This window comes from Mercenaria mercenaria, chromosome 3 (genome assembly GCF_021730395.1).
Source record: "Mercenaria mercenaria strain notata chromosome 3, MADL_Memer_1, whole genome shotgun sequence".
Classification (NCBI taxonomy): Eukaryota; Metazoa; Mollusca; class Bivalvia; order Venerida; family Veneridae; genus Mercenaria; species Mercenaria mercenaria.
Window position 1 is genome coordinate 29466769 of NC_069363.1, and position 26911 is coordinate 29493679.

The following is a 26911-nucleotide window of genomic DNA, read 5'->3' on the forward strand; positions in this document are numbered from 1 at the left end:
GGGGGGGGGGTCAAAAACGCTCGCTTCGGTATTTCTAATACTACTCATAATGTAACCTTAACCTACCCTCTTCCGTATACAAATGCTGATTATTTGGACAGGAAAAACAGAAAACAGAAAAGTGGCATGCATCAATACTTATTTACCCTTACCAAAATAGTTTAGATTGATGTTATCAAATAAATTAGTATGTTTTCATCTGACATTCATTGAAATAAATCCAATATTTTGTAGGAACACAATTCGGTAAAACATTTGACGAAAATGGCGTAACTGCATCAAGAGGAAATAACTTTAATGCAACTAAATATAACACATGATATATAATAGACGATGTGTGCGTAGTATGTATTTATTGTGATTAAAGTCCATTTTAGAACAATATGGGACTGGAATAAAGCATTTGTACACTTTAACGCCCGTAAAACGTAGCGAACCAAAAAATTTTGGCTTGATTATTTTCAATGGGGAGAGCGCAAGCCAAAAACCAAAAACAAAAAAAAAAAAATAATTTTGTGTTTCTGAAAATATACGAGCGGCAAATCCGATGAACAACTTTTTAATTTGGTGAGGCCTAAACTGAAGGGTTAACTGCTGAACTAAAGATCTAAAGACACAAAATTTAACAAGATGGCATGTAGATAAATGTCACATGTGTTTCTTGTTTCAAAAACACTCTATTCAGTTTGGTATATCAAAGGCATATTGTACAAAATGTTCTCAAGTCATCAGTGAATCTTGTAACATTATTAATGGTAACTATATTCTACATTCTACTGAAGTTTTTGCAAAAACATACTTTGGTGGTATTTTAGGTCTTGTAGGTTTAACTTTTATTGCTTTCAAGATGTACAGTGTAATCTTTACAAATTATTCTAATATGACCAGGCAATGCTTAAATCATCACAACGATATGTGACGTTACGCCAACGTGATTTTCAGCACCATGTACGCATCAGGAAATAGCGCTTTCGATCAAATAGTTTTCATAAAAACGCGTTTTATAACGATATGTTGCATAACACAACTGTTTTGATTGATTTACACACACACTGAGTTGGCAGTACGTTGTGCAGAACAATTTGTCATCATTTGCAATTTAATTGAATTATTCCTCAAGACGTAATACCATTTCCGGTCCAAAGGAGCGTGACGACCTACCATTTGTTGCCATAAATCCAAAAAGAAAAAGTTTTATCACATTTAAACTAAGTTTTACAATTGTAATAAAAGACCTAATAGAATCGAAATAATTTAAAGCAAAGCCGTGTTTTAACGCAATGCACTCAGGCGGTTATACATTGTACAAAATAATTCACTCGGGCTACGCTCTTGTGAAATTATTAGCCCATACCAAATTGATATGTCGTTCGTCGGAACTACCGCATCAATAATTTCATTCCCGAGAAAAAAAATAAAAATTACTCTCCCGCACGTACATAAAAATCTCCGAAAAAAAAATTTTTTTTCGATTACGCGGTCCGGAATAATAACGGCAAAACAGGTTTTATCGCTGTTTTAATGCGTCAAAGTGATATTGATCGGATTTCATGCGTCCGTACTACATGTAGCTGATGATCCAAACTCAAAAAGTCAGGAATTATGGTGTTGTTCATTATTTGTTTTAAATCTGGAGTGTCTGTGTTAGTGCCACACATGGCCTTCGATGTGCCGGTAGGTAATGAAATAGGCACATTCTACTTTTGTTCAATACAGTGAAAAGAACGAAGCCCGACTTGTAAGACGTGCACGGGGATGCAGTTAAAAATATTTGGAAATATTGTTCAGATATAAAGTTTTCAAACCATTTGTTATCAGTTGTTTAATTCAGCATGTTAGATCTGGAGCCCAAAGCTGAGGCCAAATACTATCTTGAAAAAATATTTGTTCACAGATCTGACCGACCTATCACATTGTCTCGGCCCAAATCTTTTTGAACGTAACTTCTTTAGTACAGCAGTCAGATATTCTATCAAAACGCATTTAGTCAATTTAAAAATTGTTTAGCTTTTCAAATAAGTAGTGTTGATATGAAAATAATTTCAACAAAAAATCTGTCCTTTTGTAACCCCAGTTTTGCCTGTTTGTACACATGACGCCAGGTATATTTAAAATTGGCTGTGTAAATGATTGAACGAAAGAACTAAAAAAAAAAACAGATTCTCCAACTCTAAATTTCAAGTTCAGTCAAGGCACAACAAACAACACTTTTAAGGGTGGCCATATTGGGATCATTCTTTGTCCGTCTGTTATTATTTTGCCTGAAATGAATCTCTACCACAAAGCTTAAGCTAGCTGATCATGATCTGTTAAGAAATTATTCCAAAAGGATTCGAGCAATGTTGACGCATCTGTATGCCCAACTTCGTTTGGTCTCACTGGTCAAGTGGTTTATTACTTCCCCTGTCACCTCTATGGGTTGGAGTTCCACTAGGGGCACAAATTTGTTCATGTGTGAAAGCCATCTAACTGTGTTTCAAAAGAAATGTTATTCCACACAATCATGTGCCTGTTTTGTCTTAAATATTTCTCATCCTTTGCCATTAAATAGGCACGTCTTCAGATTAATGTAGAAAAATCAAAATCAAAAATAAGACACTCATTTCTTACTAATTAAAATTACAAAATAAAAAAAAAATAAAGTGATTCAGTGAGTTTTGGCAAGAATTTATTTGCAAAATCATTCATGTAGTCTTTAAAACATATAGAAAAGCTATATACTGTTTTACCCACACTGTAAATGTTTGATTTCTGTTGTAATTTCTAAAGAAATGTTAACTTTATATATAATCATCATAATCGCCTCCTCAAGGGTTCAAGGTGGGGAAAAAAAATTAAAAAAAGCCCGCTCTCTCCATGTAAAATCTACCCGCCTCTGAAAAAATCAAAATCGAGAAAAAAAAAAATAAGATAATAATTTCGCTCGCCCGCTCCTATTTTTTTTTGAAAATTTTCCGAAGAACTTTTAATCAATTCGGTATGGCCCTACACTTAATCATTTATAAATAGTGTTAAAAGGCTCTTATGCTCTAAATTATTTCTGAATTATAAAATTAGTTATAAAATTGGTAATTAAAGAATATGTATTTGTTTTAACGCAAACAGTGTAAAAAATACAAAATTCCTATAAACAACCATTACTGGTATTGCAAGATTATTTAAACTTAGCAGCTATCATAGTTATTTTAATGGCCATTAGTTTTCTGTTGGAAACAAATTGTACATGTACACAATGTAAGATTTAATGGGCATCAAATGGCATTTAAGGACCATAAATGATTTTGTAGTAGTTTGTCTAACAGATATCATAGTAATAATGGCCATTAGTTTTTCTCTTTGAATCACATTTTACAGAATGTAGGATTTAATAGGCATCACATTGCTGTTAAAGGCCATTAATTTTACTCTTAAATGAAATCGTACAGAACCTAAACATTTAATGGGCATTAAATCAAAGTTAAGGGCCATGAATAATCCTGTTAAATTCAAAATATACAGAATTTCATTGTTTTATTCAAGCCATTAACTTTTTTACTACCAAACCAAATTTTTAATGACATGATTCATGGTCACATATGGGTGTTTTAATTGTATTTTAACATATAACCCATTATTTTGTGAAACCTGTTAAATAAAGTGATGCATGAATTAATGGGATTAATTAACGCTTTTTCCTATTCTAATGGGTATTTTATAGGGTTTTAAACAATGTTTAATGGTATGTGCATCCAGTAGTGCATAGAGCCACGCATCGCAAAGTAGGCTCAGAACACAAAGAAGCTGTAACAGAAAAATGTTGTAGACGGGTTGAATAAAAAATCCAACAACAATTACATTTTAATCAAATGCAAAATACAGAAAAAAGGGTTGGGGATGGGGTAGATAACGGGTTGGGTGTTTGGGAAAAGTGGAGCAATGATGAATATTTATCAGGGAAAGCCACGTTCCTAAAACACAGTCTCCCTACACTGTATACCACACAACACAACCAGCAAGCAGACACGCACAGGAATAAACAACAGTTGAGCACCGCCTACGGACGGCCGGCGTCCAAAATTATGGTGGGCTTGATAACTCACTAATAGTAAAAGGAGAGGAGTTGCAAATGCAAGGGAGCGCAAATGCAAGGGAAGGGATGGGAGAGGGTGATGTTGGAGGGCGGGGAGGGTAACGAGAAAAAAGAGGTAAGAAACGCCAAAAATGAACAAGACAACATACGCAACACAAAATAAGAGACGGACAGAAGATTGAAAGTTGAAAATAGAGGCACCGGCTTGGAACGGTCTGTAACCTATATAAAGGAAACTGGGGCGTTTAGGGCATGCCAACCTTTCAACTCATTTAGATTTGAAGATTGAATACTGCTTAAGCCGGTGCTAGGGGGCGTGAACAGTGTTGCATATTCCATTACTGCTCATGAACAGACTCAATAAAACTGAGTCTGCAGTTTTCGCTGTTTGCTTTGTTCTCGGTGCTTCCGAGGGATCTACTTTCCAGATTCTATTTACTTCACAACAGCGGGTGTTAAGTGCAGTGTGGCGGCCGTAAAAAGTCGCCCCGACTTCATCTCAGTGTTGTTATATTTTCTGGTCCTTCGGGATCATTGATTTCAACTCATTTAGATTTAAAGATTAAATACTGCTTAAGCCGGTGCTAGGGGGCGTGAGCAGTGTTGCATATTCCATTACTGCTCCTGAACAGACTCAATAAAACCGAGTCTGCAATTTTCGCTGTTTGCTTTGTTCTCGGTGCTTCCGAGGGATCTACTTTCCAGATTTTATTTACTTCACAACAGCGGGTGTTAAGTGCTGTGTGGCGGCCGTAAAAAGTCGCCCCGACTTCATCTCAATGTTGTTATATTTTCTGGTCCTTCGGGATCATTGATTTCAACTCATTTAGATTTGAAGATTGAATACTGCTTAAGCCGGTGCTAGAGGGCGTGAGCAGTGTTGCATATTCCATTACTGCTCATGAACAGACTCAATAAAACCGAGTCTGCAATTTTCGCTGTTTGCTTTGTTCTCGGTGCTTCCGAGGGATCTACTTTCCAGATTTTATTTACTTCACAACAGCGGGTGTTAAGTGCAGTGTGGTGGCCGTAAAAAGTCGCCCCGACTTCATCTCAGTGTTGTTATATTTTCTGGTCCTTCGGGATCATTGATTTCAACTCATTTAGATTTGAAGATTGAATACTGCTTAAGCCGGTGCTAGGGGGCGTGAGCAGTGTTGCATATTCCATTACTGCTCATGAACAGACTCAATAAAACTGAGTCTGCAATTGTCGCTGTTTGCTTTGTTCTCGGTGCTGCCGAGGGATCTACTTTCCAGATTTTATTTACTTCACAACAGCGGGTGTTAAGTGCTGTGTGGCGGCCGTAAAAAGTCGCCCCGACTTCATCTCAGTGTTGTTATATTTTCTGGTCCTTCGGGATCATTGATTTCAACTCATTTAGATTTGAAGATTGAATACTGCTTAAGCCGGTGCTAGGGGCGTGAGCAGTGTTGCATATTCCATTACTGCTCATGAACAGACTCAATAAAACCGAGTCTGCAATTTTCGCTGTTTGCTTTGTTCTCGGTGCTTCCGAGGGATCTACTTTCAAGATTTTTTTTTCACTTACACGATTTTCAACAAGTTAGACAAGAAAGTGTAAATAAAATCACTCCCCGCTGTGAAAGGTTCTAACATTAGTGGCACAGTACCAAATCACATAAAGCAAGTCAGTCTAAGGTATAACTACACCAATGTACTCAACAACTTGTTTGAAGTCAGAGCACCAACAGTCTTTTAAGGGCACGACTCAGCAAGCTTCAAGACAAAATTCCGCTCCCTCCATCCGGTTTTTTGTAGGATTTAGAAGGAAAGTATCAGAGAGTAGTCTTAAAAAACAAAGACAAATATCAAACAGGGAATGCAACGCACCAAAAACGCAGCCTCTTCAAAACGAAACCCACACCACGCAGACGCGTGCACCACACACACACACACAACCAACACATTAGGACAAAACGAACAAACAAAGGAACACACACCCACACAAAGCCAACACATCAGGACAAAACGAACAAACAAAGGAACACAGTGGGGCACTGCCTTGGAACGGTCAGTGGCAAAAACACCACTGGGGAGCTTAAACCGGTTTATGGTGCGCACCCAACCTCACTCTTACCCCAACCTTATTAGTCATCGCATGATCAAATAGGCAGGCACAGCGACTAAATGTAATGGGGTCAATCACTAAACATGCACTGTGTTTAACAATTTTCGCATTGTATCCTCTGATATATTTTAACACATTTTACAAATATTAGATTAAAAGTAGCATCATGTTTTTCGAATTTTAAAAACTATATCCCCATAGTACATCGGGTGTGTAAGACTAGGTTTTAAACTTGTTTTAAGGTTTGTGTTATAGTTCTTTAAACGTTCGGGCGATCTGTAGTAAAATTCTGTGAAAACCGTAGTAAATTATATCAGTAACCCTGTTTTATTAAGTTTTTGGTGATTTGATTTCTGTCATTAAAATCCTCCAGATTTTTGCATGCTCTAGCAAAACAAATAAGGTGACCCAGAACCTTGACCCTTCGTGCGTGAGTAGTATGCCCCGCCCCTAACACCAGAGGGGATGACCTAGATGATCGCTATTACATTTCAATAGCTTAGCCAACCATCAGGGTCACTTTGACTTCGGCTCCTGTCCCCTACTGACTTATTGCCTATGACTATCTTTCGAGGGAGACATGTGCTTTCTAAAAAGCATTTTCTAGTTATACTATGATTATGACAGAGACTGATAAGTTCTGTCAGAAACAAACAAAAAAAAAAAAAAATAGACAGGAAGTCAATCTTTCTCTTTCTTTGTCAATATAGGTTTTCTAAAATTTGGCATCAGATATTCATACTAGAGCATGTTCTTTCCTAATAACTATCGAGACAGAAACTTCAAACTTGAATCTGCTTTGTTTTTGATTAAACGTCTATTTTGACGTAAAACATGTTCAATGGCGTTTTACAAACATAAGAAAATACAAGTCCAAAAATTAAAACATTTTTAAAAGATGTAAGAAATAAATGAACATAAATGTTATCGTGAATCAACTACTAATTAAGTATTAAACAAAATATCAGGCATCTTAAAACATAAGAAGATACGATTTATAAAATATTAAGATATAGTAAGACAGCTGTTTTAAGTAAGTAAGTAATTAAGTAAAACGTTAATTATAGTGACATGTCCACAAGTTATTATAAACAACTGTACTTTTGTATTAAACAGTGATAAAGTTGCACATATTCGAATGCATTTACACAGTAAAAATTATCCAGGGCATACTACCACAGTATCTTCAAAATCACAGTCACAGGCTCTTAAAGAGTGCAAAGCAATGTCTAAAATAATAAGTTTTCAACTTCCTTTTGAATACATACGTTCAAGAGTTTAGGTCCAACAGTACTAAAGCTTTTGTCACTGAACGTTTGCGCTTGTTAAAAGAAACAACGAAGCACCCAGTAACGGAATTTGAAGTTCTGAAAGATATTCCATAGAATTTCCGACTGAACAATTATACATGTAGGTGAGCATCTTGAATGTGATTCTTGCTTTGATTGGTAGCCAGTGAAGATCATAGTGCGCTTGTTTGGAACTGTCATATTTTCTTCGAGTAAGGACAAGTTATGCACACATGTTTTGAACTCTTTGCATTTTGTTTACATCGCTTTGAGCAATACCATACAAAATGACATTACAATAATCTAAATGGGATATCACCAATGACAGCACAAGAGTTTCAGCAGAAAAGAATGTTTAATTTCTTAATTTTTCATTTTCCGTTTTCGATCAACAATAAGATTTTGGTTCTCATTGTCATGAAACAGATCACAAAATAAATGAAAGAATAAATAAACCGACTTTAACATATGGAAAGCCTCAATAACCTTATACAGTTATGAAATATATTTGCTCTTTTTTCCTCTCTTAAATTCCTATCAATTACACTGAGAAAAGATGTATCTTGTTTCATTACTTACAAAGAGCACAGTATGTTTTATCTAAATCATTGAATGCAATATACGTACTGGAAGTAGCTTAATTCCCTTATTCAGATGTTGGAAATTATAATTGAACCACCTTAGATAATTACGATATTCTTTGACATTTTCCTAGAAATACTGGTGATAGGCTCGAATTATTACTCTGTAGCTCTTGACATTTTGACATTCGAGTAATCGCTTTGTGAAATTAATCAAGATTTTTTATTTGTAAATAAAGTGTCACGAGTATATATATTTATGTGCCAAATTATTACGTTGTTTTTCATTGAAATTTTTTATCAATTGTTCCTCAGTTTGTCATTGGAACATCTGAAAATTAAAACATTGCTTCGGGTTGTTTTTTTACAAATAAACACAATTGTACCTTTTAAGTAAATAACTCTCTTAACTGAAATACGTATCAAAAATGTATTTTCTTTAACAATTCTAAATTCTTTTCATTTTTGTGAAATATATATAAATCTTCAATAAATAAACTACAATAAAGTAGCATTTGAAAAAAATATACAAATAAAGAGATGTGTGGAAGATTGCAATTTGCTACGTGACTGTTTTATCTTTTCTGAAATACAACTCTTTTGCTCTCACTTTTAAACGTGTGGCTAACCTCAAATATTCATGTGAATAAAGATGAAAATCACATCAATCGCTCAAAATGATAAAAAGAACGCGATAAAACAATTGTATCACTATCTGAATTTTATGTAATTTCTTTTACTACGCAATATATGATTACAGAAAAATTCTCATTTGTATGAATTAGGATTAAGGTACATTTTATCGCCAAAATCGACATTTTTGTGTTGTCTTTACAATCATGTTGGAAATCTTAACTAAAAACTAACACTGAATGAGACCAGAATTGAAAATAATTAAGTAGTCCTTAGAAGAATATATCTACCTTTACCTGAAAATCCGAACAAAAGACAGTCAAAATTCTTTTCTGGAGGTCATATTCTTATAAAACCAACAGCGACTACATTTGAGCAATATTCTGTCTAAAATTGTGTACAAAATGGTCCTAACAAATCATCTACCTGCTAAGAGCAACCAGTTTTCAAATAAGTTTCATGAAAAAGCCTTTTTGTGTCAATCATAAATGCAATTTATATTCTCCTTTTTTCACTTCATTGAGTTGACATTATGCGCGTGTCATTACATCAAATTCTCGTTATCTCGTTACAAGTGAAACACTCCTTAAAGTAAATTGGGTCAATTTTATTATTAGAATTGGTTGCCATCACAAAGTAACTCACACAATAAAATGTAAAATTCACACTTTTTTTCAGATTTTTTTTGTCTTTATGCTGGCTATTTACATTCACGCATGAGTTGACACATTTCACAGGTCACGTTGCTCTGCTTTGAATGATGGTTAGAGCAAGTTTATAAATTAATCAAGTACGAAACAAAATTGATAGTCGGTAGTCTGTATTTCAAAATTAGAATCGAACTGCCCGAACGTATTTACCTAGGTTTCAATCACGCCAGTTAGAAGCAAAATTGACACATTATTTCACAGTTAGGTAAATCAGGCACATTATTCTGAAGTTATGGCAAAAATCAGGGATCTGTTTATTTCTCAGGGAATATATAGTCTACTAATGCATTAAGTATACAATATCAATTAAAACAAATGTTTATTTTCAAAGAAAAAAGGCCACGAAACCTCTGCATTTATATAAGAGTCTGAAGGAATCAGCTGGTCATAAGGATTCCTTAAATAACGATAATTAAATAACTGTGTATTTTATTCATTTTTAGCTCATCTGAATTTCTGAATAAAACAAAGATGAGTTATTGTCATCACTTGATCGGCGTTGGCGTTGGCGTTGGCGTTGGCGTTGACGTTGCCTGGTTAAGTTTTATGTTTAGGTCAGCTTTTCTCCATAACTATTAAAGCTATTGCTTTAAAACTTGCAACACTTGTTCATCATTTATAGCTGACTCTGTACAGCAAGAAACATAACTTTATTCTGCTTTTTGCAAGAATTATGGCCCCTTTTGGACTTAGAAATCATCAGATTTCTTGGTTAAGTTTTATGTTTAGGTCAACTTTTCTCCTTAACTATCAATGCTATTGCTTTAAAACTTGCAACACTTGTTCATTATTAATAGCTGACTTTGTACAGCAAAAACATAACTCCATCTTGCTTTTTGCAAGAATTGTCGCCCCTTTTGGACTTAGAAAATATTAGATTTCTTGGTTAAGTTTTGTGTGTAGGTCAACTTTTCTCCTTAACAGTCAAAGCTATTGCTTTAAAACTTGGAGCAGTTATTTGCCATTAAAAGCTGACTCTGCACAGCTAGTACCGTAGCTCTACATTGCTTTTTTGCAAGAATTGTGGCCCCTTTTGGACTTAGAAAATCATGGTTAGGACAATATTTCTATTATACAGAGACAAAAAAATCAGATGAGCGTCTGCACCCGCAAGGCGGTGTTCTTGTTTATCTTATATTTGCTTCACGGCGATGAAAAAAGCGCCATGGAATAATGTGTCCTAGATTGGTATTTTTTACACAGCAATAAATGCAAGATTTGCTTGTATGATGGCAAGCTACAGGACAGACAGACAGGTAAATGTCAATATTTAATACATAATATAACTTTTTGATCAAAAATATTCCCTAAGCAAAACAAATGTTCTCTGAGCAAAACTTGTCTGGAAGAAAAAGGGATACCTCTGAATAAATGTTTTAATAAACACGGGCCAGAATTAGGCAGCTAGTAGACATGCATGCACGATGTCAAGATATTCATTCTGAATGACTATGAATGGTATACATGTTATTCTTCATGCAATGCATGAATTTTTGTGGTCCCAACTTGTCCGTCAATCCGTGCTTGTGTTGTGCACCGGGGGTCATAAAACTGCATAGGATTGTTATTCAGCTTGTTAAGGAAATTGTGCACCTTGGGTTTTGTTGGGAATTACCTAGACCTGAGTTTTAACACTCGGATCAGTTAAAACACGAAAGGCAGGTAGCAAAAAAGCAAACGGCAAGAACTAAGTCGCACCTGGATTCCACAGTGTACCACATAAGTTAGCCGCTCTGCGTGTAGAACGAAGGTTGTACTGGTTTGATAGTTAAAATTGCTATAAAACGTAATACTCTTGGATAAGACATTAAAAGATGTTAAGAACGATAATGTGTTTATTCAGTCGGTTAGCATCCTGGAAACAATGTAAGATATTTTAACGGATGCCTCAACTCCAATTTAATTTAAGGTTGTGGGTTATTTTGCGAAACGAACTTGCCTTGTTCTCGGTGCTTCCGAGGGATCTACTTTCCAGATTTTATTAAATATACTTTTAGACCATACCATGGAATAAGTATAGGATCTATAACAGCGACCGAGAATGATTAAGAACTCTCCCTTAAAACAAACAGTATAAAGAACTATTAATTATTATATTTTGCGGAAGCTGGATACGATGTCTCCGTGTACAATTACTAAAAATGTCTATATTGTCAACAAAAGACGTTGCAACAATTCTTTGAAACATTCTAAAGTACAGTTTTATCGCATATTGTCGGCTTTTTAAAAACCGGTGGGATAGAGGGGCAAGAACTAGATACATGTCCTGGCGGTACCACAATATATTTAAATGGAGTGTGTTTGTATTTTAATGAAGCCTTTTATTTAAACAACTGACTATTGTTGTTTTCAAATTCGCCATCGTACGATCTATAAAAGAGGTGTAGCCGAGGTTTGACACCCTATAAACGACTGTACTACCCCTTTTCCTGTTGCGACCGATCAAAACAAACAACTGACAGGCCGAAGGTAAGAAATCGTTTTAAAATTAATTATTTTGTTTTACACGGTGTGTGCATTTAAGTTTAACGATAAGTCGAACATAAATATGTGTTTATGGTGATATAATAGATGAAACAGGCAAGTAATGTTTACAAAATGCTGACAAAATGTTGACTGATCACACTCACTGCATGAAAATTCACTCGACCAAGTCTCGAAACTGATAAATAACACGTCAGCTTGATTTGTAATCCAATACTTCATGTTGTTTCCTGAAATAAACATGCATACTCCATAAATATATGTAAATAAGATGTTGTATAGCTGTTGCGTTATTGAAAGAAATTACTTTTTATCTAGACTGTAAAAGACATTCACTGTAAGCCGACTTGCCAATTTTGATATTTGATCTGAACACTTATTTGCGCCTGGCACTGTATTCCATTTGCGACTACAGTAGGCGATTTATGTGCTTTAAGGGCGTAAATGAAATAAAAAATACATACCAAATTGTTGAGTGTATATCAAAATCCCCTTCACTGAAAAAAGACAGGATTTTATAAAATCCCCTTCGTACTTTCGCAGGTGTATCATAATCCCCTCTTTGAAAACAGCAGGGGATCATAATCCCCTTCAGGAAAATGTTAGGGCTACTATCATAATCCCCTTCATGTATGTTACAGGGCTATCAAAATCCCCTTGATTAAAATCCCCTCTACTGCAGAAAATATTGACAATGATAACTTTCAAGCTAATATTTAAAGAATTGTAGTTGCTATTTTCATAAAGTAATAATAACCAATGAACTAACTTTAGATATTATATTAAAGATAAGCAGTACAACACAACTATTCTATATCCAAAACTCAACAAATTGACATTTTGAGTTAAAACAAATTGTTAAATTGAAAAATCAAATAAAACATACTGAATAATGCCTTTCTCTTATCTGTTTATTAAAGTAATTATCAGAGTAGATCTGAAGCATTTTTCCAAATTAAATAAACAATAATATTAATTGACAAACAAGTACCAACTAAACACTAAGATATTACACCTATTTTGATTTGAAAGAGGGGATTTTGATAGCCCTGACAATTTAATGAAAGGGGATTATAATACCCCTGCTACTTTCACAGAGAGGATTTTGATACCCCCTTCAAAAGTGTGAAGGGGATTTTGTAACACTCTGTCTTTTTTCAGCGAAGGGGATTTTGATTGTCCCTCCCCCCACCCGCCCCCAAATTGTCTCTATTGATCAGTCTTCATGTATAAAATGTCATTTAATGTCGAACCCCTCGTGCTATGCATGTACTAGTCTGTGAATCACTATCCTACCTAATAATATAATAAATTGAATGCTTCAGAATCGTTTACATGCAAGTAATCCGTGTTGGTTTTACAGACATATACTAACATAAAATTGAAAGTATACACAGAGTCCCTACTATGTCAAGTAAGAAATTACCGTCTGTCGATTCCCTATGGAAGTCACGCGAAGAACTGTTACCTGACGACTTCAAAATGTCGATGAAATGAGACAGGAGGCAACTATAGGTTTAACCCCGCCAAACGTCAGTCCGTCCGTGAGTCTGTCTATTTGTCCGTTCTGCAAAAAACAAAATTCAGGAAATGGACCCCCTATAGGTTGTAATGTAGTAAGTCATCGTAATTGCCTCTGTTGAAAAGTACCTTAAAATTAAACCCTCAATTTTTCATTATCTGGCACTTCTGCTTGTAAAATGGGGGCTTATTTCTTTCGCAGAATGTATTTTCAGTAAAATGAGACAAGTTTCATGTTAAGTTTCTTGTGTTATGGCAAATACAAAGAGAAAACTAAAATAGAGTGTTTACTGTGTGACGCTGTCAAGAAAGCAGTCCACAAAGGGTTAATGGTTTCAATCTGGCGCCGTTTCACAACAAATCACCCCATTTTCTGTTAATATTTTGACAGCTGATTAATTGCAGTTTGCGATGATATATCGGTTTCAATAGGTTGAAATTCTGGAAAGTATAGTCTTGTGCCCGACACATCGTCTCATGATGGTGAACATTTGTGCCAAGTTATTTCAGAATCCTTTCATGCATAAAGAAGTTATGGCACGGGCACGAAAAATGGACCCTGCTTTACCTTTAAGTGTCACGTTGACTTTAAAGAGAAAGGAAAATAATATGACGGGCATTAACTACATATTGCCGATGTTTGTGTGTTAAGTTTGAGAGAGGTAGGTGAAATAGCGTTCAAATAATTGCACGACCAAGTTTATGAGGACACATATGCAAACAGACAGACCGCATGGAGACTCCTATATACCACCCTCCTTCTACCTTCGTTTGCGGGTTATAATTATGAAGAAATACTACAGGAGCATGGGAAAAGCCGATATTTTATAAATAAGTCAGTTGCTAACAGGCATGCAGTCTCTTTTACGATAGTTGCAAACATTTGTACAGTACTGCAAGCAAACATGCATACAGTCAGGACATCACACCGAATCTTCTTTCATTGACGGTTATAAACAAACTGGAGATTTCAGCGATGATTTTATTTTATTTTACCAAACTAGTATTGTTTCTTTATCCATGAAACAGTGGGATATATATGTAGATCATTCTTCAAGCACGAAAATATGTACTTTTGACGGCGACAGTGTACAATTTCTGGACAATTTTTTTGCTATAATTTTACCTGTAATCAGACTAACACATTATATAAAGAAACAAATCATGATCAGCTTCCAATAAAGTATAAATATACATACAAACAAAGCATATCAATCACTTTAAAATGGTGTTTTTCAACTTTTAGCAGTCAGATTTTTGTTTTGATCGGTCGCAACAGGAAGAGGGGGAATACAGTCGTTTATAGGGTGTGTTGACTGTCTAGTCGTATACTTCGTTCCAATACGAATTCGTTAGTACACATATATATTTAGACATTTTGTTCATTAACGACTCAGCAATCTTAACAAGCAAATTATATAGCAGTCTCGGTTTGATCGAGTATGCTCATGAGAGGTAATGGGAAGTGCAACACCTCGCACGCACCCCCCTCACCCCACCCGCCTTAGAACCAGCTTTAGCGGAACTCTGTTACACATCTGTTGAATAGACTCCATGATCCCAAATATAACAACAATGAATCCAAGTACGGGAAGACTTAAAGACTGCTGTTGCGGTAGTTCATAAAAAATCTGTAAAAAGATCCTTTGGAAGCATAGAATGCAACCAAGGAAAATAATAGCAGATTCGGTTTTACTGAGTGTGTTCATGAGAGGTAATGGAAAGTGCAATACCTCTCACGCCCCCTTGCACCGGCTTGAACGGAACTGTATAACATATATATGGAATGGATTCCATGATCCCAAAGGACCAGAAAATATAACAACACTTATCCAAGTACGGAGTGACTTTTTACGGCCGCCACACTGCACTTAAGAAGTAATGATACGAGAGATTAGATTTTGACAAAATTTGAATTTGTTTTCTGTCTGTTTGAATTTACTTGTGAAATGCATGCGTATTTTTACAGAAATTATATAGGTACAGGTGCTTTTCAAAATTTAACTACATAGATATTCGTCTCATATTTTTTGACACAGCCTTGTATTGAAGAATACTCTAGAAGTAAATTTCAGAAAATATTTCGTGATATATATCTTTAATCTTTAATCTTTACCATTTTAATTACTTCCATTGTTAACAAGTTATCATATGATATCAGACAAAACTATTGTTTTAAGAAGCAGAACTTCTTCAACTATGAATGCTTAGCTTATGTGATCAGTGCACCCTGTTTTAATAAAGGTCATATGAGTTCCAAGACCTGAAATTTTTTATTGTAAGTGGAAAGATGTATAAAACTATAAGCGTATAGAATACCATGCAAATTAACGGGAATAGCAAAAGGCTGATTTCTGAATTTCATCTTGCTATGCTAGTCACTACATGACTATTTATGAAGTCGTAAACACGTGTTACAAATTGCCGAGTCAATATACTTAACATTAAACTTTAATCATTTATTCATAGTATCTTAATTTTCCAGTACCATTTTTGTGTAATGAATCTTTACTAAAGTTCAAACTATCTTTTACTTATTAGATTTAAATGTTGCAAAAGTCAAGTCGGATTCAGAATTATCTTTGTGACAAAGGACACCATCTACATAACAAGGAATACTGCAACAAAACTTAATATTATATGTAATCATATGCTTTGGTCCGAACTCGCCATCTGCTCAATTTACAAGTTTCCAAACAGGCTGTGACTCACTGCAGACCTGGGGCGCCTTTGATGAATAACAGACTCCGGTATATACCGGATTCAAGCGAATTGAATGATAAGTATCTTTAAGGTATATATTAAAAGCGTGCGGACATGCAATCATTTGCGTATCTTTGCCGTGCCCTCCAACTGATAATCACTTCCGTACATAATCAGAAGACCGCTCTAGGTCTGCAATAAGCAAAATCATTCCAAACATAGCTATTGTATATGTCGAGTTGTATCTAATTATTTGATCTAACATGATTGTATGCCGAATAAAATCTAACGGTTCTTATTCAAGAGTTTCGCCTTTTTGCTGTTTATTGCTTTATTCGCTAATATGGAATTTATTGCTGGTTCGCTTTATTTCGAATTTATATTGGCATGTAAGTGTTTATACTCATGACTTGTTCCAAAATTTTCATTCCGAAAAGTTTGTTATATTTAACAGAGCACCTACATTAAGTTTTTAGGCTGACTTAATGAATTGTATTGAAGAAAACACGCGTCTTAAACATACTGTTGTTGTCTGTCTTTAAGACGAGCATTACAGGCTCCTCTGTGTTTTCTGTCAGAATGCGTATCTTTAGCCTGAAATAAAGTATTGAAAAACTTCTGTTAGTCTCTCTCACAGATGAGCCGGCGTATCATTGGTTCTGAAACAATTGCCAATCTACTCAGTGTGGAGTATTTAACTGTTTAACTGTGTGATAAATCCGACACTTCAAAGCCAGATTGTAAGTGTGCGTAGGTAAATTACTGTCAACGGATATTCAATATTAGTTTTGAATCTAGTCAGGTTTAAAACAATTTAGGCTTGTTATTTCATTTTCTGTAATATTCAAAACAAAATGGTATTGAAAAGGAAAAATTCCGCGTTGTTCATGTGTTAAATGTCATTTATTTCCGAATGACACAATGTTTAAGAAATAATAATTTTAAAATCACAGACATTTATTGGAAAAATATATCGCGTAAACAGGAATTTCCTATCTTAAACTTACTTAAACTTAGCGGTAGATGACAGACATTTCTTTGAAAATTTTATTTCATCTTATGTGATTGTACTCTCTTAACAATTGAAATGTGTAATAGTGAAAATAAAATAAAATTGTGATTCAAAGAAATCGGTTATTATTCGCTACCTTTTAGTATTTGTAGCAGAGTGCTAAATGCTAGCGTATATTATTTCTAAACTGTTAGAGAACAGGAAATGAATGAGACAAAAATGACAAATATTACGATAAATGGCTGTACCCAGAAGTTGACAAACAATTCATACAATGTCAACTCCTCGGATTTATACATGGAAGAATGTTTGGGTCTTATATGTATCCCTGTAGTGGAATGCACGAAATATATAGAAGAACATGTGACTCCAGGTGCTACCGAATGGGTCATAATTTCGATATACAGTGTAATTTTTCTTGTTGGATTAATTGGCAATGGATTGGTCTGTTTTGTTGTCATAAGGGTGTCCCATATGAGAACAATTGTGAATATATTCATCGTCAATTTAGCAGTTGCCGACTTTCTGGTACTTCTGATTTGCATGCCACCGTCGGTGCTGACAGATACGACGGAATCTTGGTATTTAGGTGACATAATGTGTAAAGTGGTGCCTTTTCTACAGGTTAGTGTAATAATGTTATTGATGTATTAGTATTTGTCTTTCTTTATTTCTTTTTTTCTTTGTTCATATTTTTATTGTTGTAAAAGGTTATCAAAACTATTATGTCAAAACATTTTGTCACATTTGTTTTTAAGTTAATAAATATTGGAAAGAATATGTTTTTTTTTTGGTGGAAGAAAAATGACATTTCACCTTGTTCATTTATTATTATCATTATTATTTTTATTACTACTACTATTATCATTATTATTGTTGATGTTGTTGTTGTTGTTGTTTTTATTTTTCAGAATTTTTCATTTTTATAAAAATCCTCCTCCTCATAATCACTATACTATTACTTCTTACTATTACTTCTTACTATTATCATTATTATTTGATTTTTAAAACTCTATTACCGTAATAATAACTATTATCACTATTATAGTTTTTACTACTATTACTAATATTTAAGTCAGTATTGCCGAAAAATGTTTTTGAGCAGACGCTCTAGTGAATATATATACCTGCGTTTACGGATGAATTGTTAAAGGTCCAATACTAAGGAAAGTGAACATTTTAATTTCTTTTAAAAAGCACAGAAACTATTTCATTTTATTGGAAAGTGAAAGTTGGTATGTAGAAATTCGAAATAAATCGCAGTATATGTACAATTATTTTTCTATGAAGTATGAAGAAAGTTAAAAAGACCTGGGGGGTCATTCTGTCGATTCATTGAAATTTCAACATAATACACATACATTTCTTTGAGTTCCAAAGACCTTCTGTAAATTTTGACCTGCCAATCTTCATTATTTATTGTCTTGCAGAAGTCTATGCACTGGCTATGAAAAAAATTTGCCAACTCACTTTCCCTTAGTAATGGACCTTTTAACATACGAGGCAGATACAACGTAAATCTGCCACTTGGATTATAACACAGCTGTCAACCCGATGAAAGAATCTTACATGAGATATTATTGCTGCTATTTAGTCCAGCAACAATAGATCTTGGCTAATGTTAGAAGGATTTGAACAGAGCATTGAGGAGGATTAACTATAATAAAATGTAACACTAAAAACAAACTTAATTGATTTAGGTTAAACTGTATGGACGTTTTCAACATTTATTGATCAGAATTTCTATATCGAAACAAGTATGTTTTTATACGAGATATTTCTAAAGAGGTATATGTTTGTTTTCGATGAGGGCAACTTCAAGTTGGTCAATATGAATCTATATTATAGGACAAAAATATATATATATATATTAATCTGTTGCACATCCACAACCGCCTTGCTCAAAATGGGAATCTTATACTAACACGCACTATAACTGATAAAAAGGGTTTCATAATAAACAAGCATTGGACTATTCTTTAGCTCTATTTATTCTTTCATTGGACAAATTAAGGTTAAAGGAAAAATAGAAACTAATACTATTCATCATATTAAAGCTTTTGTTTTTTTTTTAGGTCACAATTAGCTAAATAGTTTTCCCAATATATATTCTATATAAAACTGACCTTTTATAAAGAGCTACCAAACATAGCTAGACCCATTAGAGAGTTATGATAAAACTGATATAAAATGAAGAGATAAGTAGGGGTCATGTATCTTCTAAGAGAGATTTCTCTGGTCACATTTGCTTACTGTAAACTGGCATCAAAATCACACTGCTGTGACCTGGAAGTACTACTCATACTAAAATTGAGCTTCACTTCACCAAATACAAGCTGCTCTCCCATTTTTCCTACCAAAATGTCAAAAATACATCCACAATGAAATTTAAACAGAAACTAGCTTCAATTTAGACCTCTGTTGCCATGCCAAGTGAAAAATTAGTGTTCAAATACCTGGCAGCCATTACGCGACTAGACCAGATGGCTCCCAGGCTGGTTCCTTTAGTTTAGTTAGGCCTTTATGGACATTTCATAACATGACCTGATAGAACTTACATCCTGTCGCAATTAACTAACATGATCATATTAAAAGTCGAACTTAAAAATGAAAAATTTAAACAATATACGTTGAAGTAAACATTTCATTTCCGTTCATGGATGTTTAAAATTTAAAATTCGTCGGGGTAACAGATCAATCCTATTTTGTGCAAAAATTGACGAGGAAACAGAAAAATCATATCTTGTGAAAAATTGACGAGGTTACAGATAAATCAAATTCCAACACATACATACGCGCGAATACACGCACACGCACACGCACGCACGCACGCACGCACGCACGCACACACACACACACACACAGAGTCATCCATGCTTTATTTGACAAAGGCGAGCACATAATCCCCCTTTTTATCCAATTATATCTTAATGGCGATCAAGTCATTCCGTATACAAATAGAAAATTATCAACCTATTTTCTAAAAATTATTTCTGTTGATTTTAAAATTACGTTGAGGTGAGTAGGTGACCACAGCGGTCAAATTTAACAGGGGGAGTTCCGGATAGGGGCGTGGGGAGTCGGTGTTCTACACTCATATTCTTTATCTGTTGTTAGCCATCTTTTGTGGAATTCAGTTTAATTTTAATTATTCTATTAATTGAAGGTTGTTAATTTTTGCGCACAATATATTTTTGATTATATTAAGAACATACAAATGATCAATAATATAAACACGAGACGGAGATATATTAGGTATTTCCATTGAGTAAATAAATTAGACTCCGAATTAAACTCTCTCCCTCACTCTCCATCCCCTCTCCCACAATAAACATCATTTTAAAAAGAAAGGATCCTTTTTCTTCAGATTCTGTATACCATTTTTGATATTGTATGATATGTTTATTTTGGATTTAAAAAAACAGTCGCGCCATGTGATGTGTTTGTCTGAGTGTGTACTAGTTATGACATTTTGTAAAGTCATATATGCTCCAGTAACACAGTCTAATTGTTGTGGTTTTGATTACCAAGGTACCCTACGATTATCATGTCAGTTGAATAACACTACAATAGCAGATTTAGTGACAAAGAGCCGCGATCCTTAAACAATATAACAAAATAAAAAAGTGGAAAACCACAGGTCACCCAAATATCATTCATATATACTTTTGAACGGTAAAATAAAACAAATATGACATTTTAAAATGTAAAGAACAAGTTTTATGTTTGTTTTGTGCGTGGATCTTCACTGGAGAACGAAAATATTAATAAAGGCGGCCCCAAGGGTAAAATTCAATTAATACCAAATACCATATCTTAAATTAAGGCATTCAAAATAGTAAATTACGTAATCAAATTTTTTCTATCATGGCAATACACGTCTTAATATAATAATGATTTTTATGTTTGATTAGTATGAAGGTAGTATTCGCTAAATATTCCTCCTCGAATGCAATCCATATCAGTATAGAGTGCCATTTCTCCACCTTGTAAAGGACACTTTCATGCCAGATATAAGATTTACTGAATCTTGGTTGTGAAGAGTAATGTCTGCGGTTGATTTTAATCTACGATATATGCTTTATGTACAAGCTGCTTGGTAAAATAAAAGTGGAAGTTGGTATTTCTTGATGTCTACCTATGCACTGGTAGCCTTTCCAACACGTGTTTCAGTCATGTGATCATGGTTATTTTTTTTTTTTTTTTTGATTGCCTAAAGACAGATTTTGAAGACAATGGAAGTCTCACAAGAAAGGAAATTCTGGAAATGCTGATGAAACATGTTATGTTTCGTTAATAACAAGAACATAGAAGCTTGGGCATTTAGTACCTTCTGACATTGAATGTTTTTTTTGCCATACGTAAAGAGTGCATGTGCATTAGAATTAGCGTTATTACAAAATGAGAAACCATTTTTTGTCCTTTTCTGGTCTTCTATTTCACTTCTTTTCTCGAAAATAGTGTTCAACATATTTATCAAAGTTTTTAAGAAAATGAAAAAGAATTATTGAAAATAAAACTACAATTTCAATACTTAATATGTTTGTGTACTAGTCCCAAAATAGAAAAAAAAGGAAATTCAGATTTATTTCTCCTGGTTTTCGTGACAATAAAACAAATATTTCTCAACAAAAATAATGAAAGCTTCCTCTTTGATGAAAAAAGAAACTTTCAGTTTTCGTCTAAGTAACTTGTTATCGTATGAAGTACTGAGTACCAACGTGACTTTTCCACCTCCTGTTGAGACTGTGACTTAAATAAATATAACAAAACCGTTATTTTTGGTCCCACAAACTAAATTAGAAAAATGTTACATCTACAGGAAACTACAATATGTTGTGGTGAGAAGTGTTGCGTCTTACAAAAATAACGTCATTCGGATCCGATAAAAATAAAGCCTAAGCCTAGCCTCTTCTCATTATTGCCTTCGTTATTGACTGTCTGAAAGGAAGAACCATTATTGAATCAAGTTCAGAGTCTTACCCATGAAGAAACATTTATTAAACCATTATCCAAGCGTGTCATTGAAACTTAATGTGGTATTTTTGGTGAATAAATTATCATTTGTATCGAATATAGTCAAGAAAGGTCTATTCTGAAAGGACCGTGAAACCTGTTATATAATATGTTAACATTATAACAAAAATGCAGTATTTCTTCCAAGCGGATTCATGTTCAAATATGCCACATTCTAATATCCTATCAAAATGTACATATATATGATTATTGTAATAATCAATATAAATAACAAAAGATTATTTTCTTATTGATATAATCAAGATGTATAAAATGAAATATTAAACTAGAAGATACTTTTTTAGAAATGAACAGTTATATTGTTACGACTCAGGGGTGTTGTGGAGATGGGTAGACTAGGCGTACTGTAGAACTTTGGGTAAACTTCACTCAAGTAGTCGGAAAGGCAATTAGGGTATAGCCAGGTTGACTCAGAGTACCGTAAAACTAACTAAACCAGAGAGACTATAAGACTCAGGATAACAGTTAATGAAATTTATTAATGTTGATATATCATACTCCAGAAAATACAGGTGAAGTCATCACATTAAACAAGCACATCTAACTGATAACAAATATAGTCACAAATTCTTCTTGATAATAAATGTATTCATATATTGATGGTTAAATTCTGCCAGTAAAAGTGCAAACTTGTCAAATGAGATTAAGACTGTTCCAGCTTTCCATAGTTTACAGGTAGCGAAGCGAGTTTCAATGAACTTTAAAAATGTTTTACAAATCAATACTGAGCACTTTTACAGGTACAAAATGCAAGATTTAATATACATCTCTTTTTAGATTAATCTATTTATGACTGATCTGGCGTTCCATAACTTGTAAATATTGATGCAGATTCAAAGACACTGTTCAGCAACAGAAATTCGTTTTATAAAAATATAGTCACTTATATTCTCAGTACTCTATATAAATCCATTAATTGCCTTTACTTTAAATAAGCAACGAATATGAAATACATCTGGGCAAATAAAACTCATAGAAATGTTACTAAATGTTGTATCAAAAGGGCTTTTATAGACCAATGGCTTTTAATTAATATAAATTCTGATTGCAGAGCAACTTTCTTACATCTATGTTCAGCATAGTGTTCATTTTAATGAAAATCTATTGAAACAAGCCAAACGTGGTTTTAGGTCTGAAAGCTTGAGCTGAAGTGATTGCAGATGGCCAAAATCGGGCCCTTTTATAGTTTTCCAAAGAAGGTGACCCAAAAAAGTCACCAAAACAGTAAAAATGGGTTATTTTGGGTAAATTGACCAAATGGTTAGTGACCGACGAGTCACAGTGACCAAACGGTCACAGTGACCTAAAACGTTGAATTCTATACTGAATACTGCCGTATCATAAAAATGACGATTTTATGAAATGTTTACATGAAAATAACATCAAAATATGCACCACTGGGTTAACTCTAACATGTTCAAGTGATTTAAACATCTTTGTAGATGACAACGATAATTTATGTTGCTTAGTAACGGTAAATAGTCCAACAATGCAATGCGAATAAGGATGCATATCCTGTCAGGAAATGTGACAAATTCAGAGAGTTATCATGAAAATATTGTCATTTATGCAAAATTCAGACTGTACAAAAGGATCACACTTATCTTTAACAAACAATTAAGTACTGTAGATTAATTGTGCAAAGTCTATAATGATTCACATGTAGGAAAATGTTACAAAATCTGGATTAAATGTGCACCAGCCGAAACGGATGTCTCTCGGTAAATGTAAACAGAGTTCGGATAAGATTAAAACGAACATGGAGGTGTATAATATGAGTTTGGTCTGTCATATTATGTAGATCAACACATATGTGTACAATTCTGTGTTTCGTTACTGTCAGCTTGCGAGGGAATGTCTCTAAAACAGTTCAAATCACAGCCAAGATCGATGACTTATTTTATAAAACATGAAAATGGTAAGTCCTCATTGTTCGAGTCGTTACAATATAGGCAAGAAGTCAGTAGGAGACAGGAGCGAAAATCAAAGAGACACTGATGGTTTGCTGCAATAGGGGTCATCTACTTGGCATGTCCAATCATCCCATTAAGTTTCAACATTCTTGGCCTAGTGGATTCGAAACGGTTTTCCATGTTCAGGCCCCTGTGACCTTGACCTTTGATCGAGTGACCCAAAATCAATAGGGGTCATCTACTATGCATGTCGAATCATCCTATGAAGTTTCAACATACTGGGTCAAGTGGTTCTCAAATTATTGATCGGAAATGGTTTTTCATGTTCAGGCCCCTGTGACCTTGACCTTTGATGGAGAGACCGCCAAAACAATAGGGGTTGTCTACTCTATAAATCCTGCCAACCTGTCAAGTTTGAAGGTTCTAGGTCAAATGGTTCTCCAGTTAATGATCGGAAATGAAGTGGGACGGAAGGACGGACGGACAGAGCAAACCTATGCCTTTATTGACTAATCAATGCTTTAGAGATATGACAGTCCGAAGTACAAAAATGGTGTAAAAACTAAGTCACCCTGTCAAGCGTATGCAAGTACAAGGCATGAACTACTGGTTAAAGTTGTCTTTGCGGTTGTCACGAATGAAATGCACTTGTTGTAACAAGAACTACTTACTTTGAAGAAAGCCTTTTACTTTGCAAGATAGTTCAGACAAGATAACGTTTGTTATTGCGCGTCTCTGTCGTAAAATTAATCTTCTTTGCTGCATTTGATTGCCAATAAAGAACGCAAACGCAACGTTAGATCATCCATTGGTCTAATTGCTGCTATTTAATACTTATTAGATACCTTTTACTAGTATTCTCTTTTCTATTTAATATCAATGATAAAATGTATTTCATGTTTTGCTGACAAAGAACAGCATCAGTTTGATCAAAAACACGGTTAGAATGCGTTCATCCGATATTGCCATTTAGTGATAAGGTACTTTCTGAAGACATGATTATTTTTTGTCAACAAGGTAAGTACAACCCTAATTTACTGATGTATTTTACTACTGTAGAGGAAAAGAGCATACTTTTAATAACCAAATACTGTGTATATGCTCTGACAAGCGTAACACGAGTCAAACTTAAGTAGAAACGCTAAAATTTGTGATAAAATGACAACTTTATCATTTGACAAATGCATGCCGTGAACATATTTCTCTCGATACCGTCACCTATTTGCATTATGGGGAAAGTTCTGAATCGTACGATTGAAAACAACAAGCACCAATTTGAACACGAAATAACAACTTACAATTACAGCGGCTCCGAGAAACTGTCTAAAGACAAGCCATTGCCAAATACAGGTCCAGCCACATGTACACCCTTGAGGTTTTATAATAATATAACACAGACTATGATGACGATAAGTGTGGAAATGGTTTTCTCTAATAAGAAGAACAAACATGACAATATGTACTCGTGTTGCCTTTAAACTTCATAGAGACATAAGCCTTGATCAATTGATGAACAAACCCTATTGATTTTGGTGTCAATTGTTCCAAAGTCAAGAACTTTTAAAGTGGTTTCTTGTCAGTAACTTAATAGACTCATTTGAACTAGACCCTTCAAACTTCATAGAGCATAGTACAAGTATATTTAATATGTACAAATAATATAGTCAAAATATTTTATTGCTTTATATCTTTATATATATTATTTTTACGTTTTCTGAAAGGTAAACAACTCACTGCTTGTTTCATACGAAAAAAAGAATTTACATCAAGTGCCCATGTGTTATGCTTAGAATATATTTTGCACAATTCAGTTATTACAAGATATGTCATTTCTATCTATTTACACTGTCCTATGACTTTCGGACATGGTGGGGGTAAGAGTGAGGTTAGGTGCACCATAGACCCGTTTAAGCTCCCCAGTGGTGGTTTTGCCACTGACTGTTCCAATGCGGTGCCCCACTGTGTTCCTTTATTTGTTTGTCCTTGTGTGTTTGCTTTGTGTGAGTGTGTGTTGGTCTTGTGCGCATCCGCGTGCGGGCGTACATTTGGGGAGGCTACTGTTTTGAATTGTGGCTTTCTCTGTTGGATATTCGTTCTTGTTTTTCTTGAAAAATTTCTGGTGAAATAATGTTTTGAAAAATAAATCTGTCATAATTGAACCTATTTTAATACTTCAGTATCAATGCCCAGTCTTTTATGTGGGAGTATTTAACTCCCGTCACATTATGCAGTAACTGTTTCTTTTAATGTCAATAAGCTTTTTTTCTTCCCTTTTAAGTTAGCGTCAGAAAAGTGGCCTCTGTTATGCAAGTAATTGTATAATTGTTTAATCTTTGGAGTAGTTTTAAGACGGTTCTGCAAAACAACTTGTATTCTTCATTATACCTCATATTACCAAGTTGTCGATGGAAACGATCCTGCAATGTAAAGAAAGTAACAGAAATATCATCAGACCTCTCCACTCTGCTTACGACGAAAGCAAGACCTTGTTTCAAACCAATATTACGACCGTATCTTTTTAGCTAAATAACAGTTACACAGTCTAAAATTGTCTGGATGCGTACAAAATTAGAATTCAATTATGAACCATTGTTAAAATGTTTGCGTATTAAAAAGAACTACAATAATTATGCACATAATGACCTAAACTGATATTAACACATATTCTCCATATGCACAAATGCAAAGGAAAACGTTTTGATGCTACTGCACAGGTATTGAAAAAAACAATTCGTCCACAGCAACAGTGGCAATTCTTCTTTTGTACATGGCCCGTTCCAAACTCCAACACAGTGTTACTTCCCCTTATCGGTGCAGTAGATTGTTTGACAATATTCCTGCGCGCGCGGAGGTTGGGTCAGTTCGGG

At 34.4% G+C, this 26911-nt stretch overlaps 1 protein-coding gene across 1 annotated transcript in view; it reads left to right on the forward strand.

Annotated features, from left to right (window-relative positions):
- Positions 1 to 16755: 16755 nt before the first annotated feature.
- LOC123525190 (orexin receptor type 2-like) overlaps positions 16756 to 26911 on the forward strand; it is a 116829-nt gene continuing 106673 nt past the window's right edge. The window contains exon 1 of the mRNA XM_045304035.2: positions 16756 to 17718. Coding sequence (XP_045159970.1) covers positions 17299 to 17718 — 420 coding nt within the window. The 5' untranslated portion in view covers positions 16756 to 17298. The remainder of the gene's footprint in view (positions 17719 to 26911) is intronic.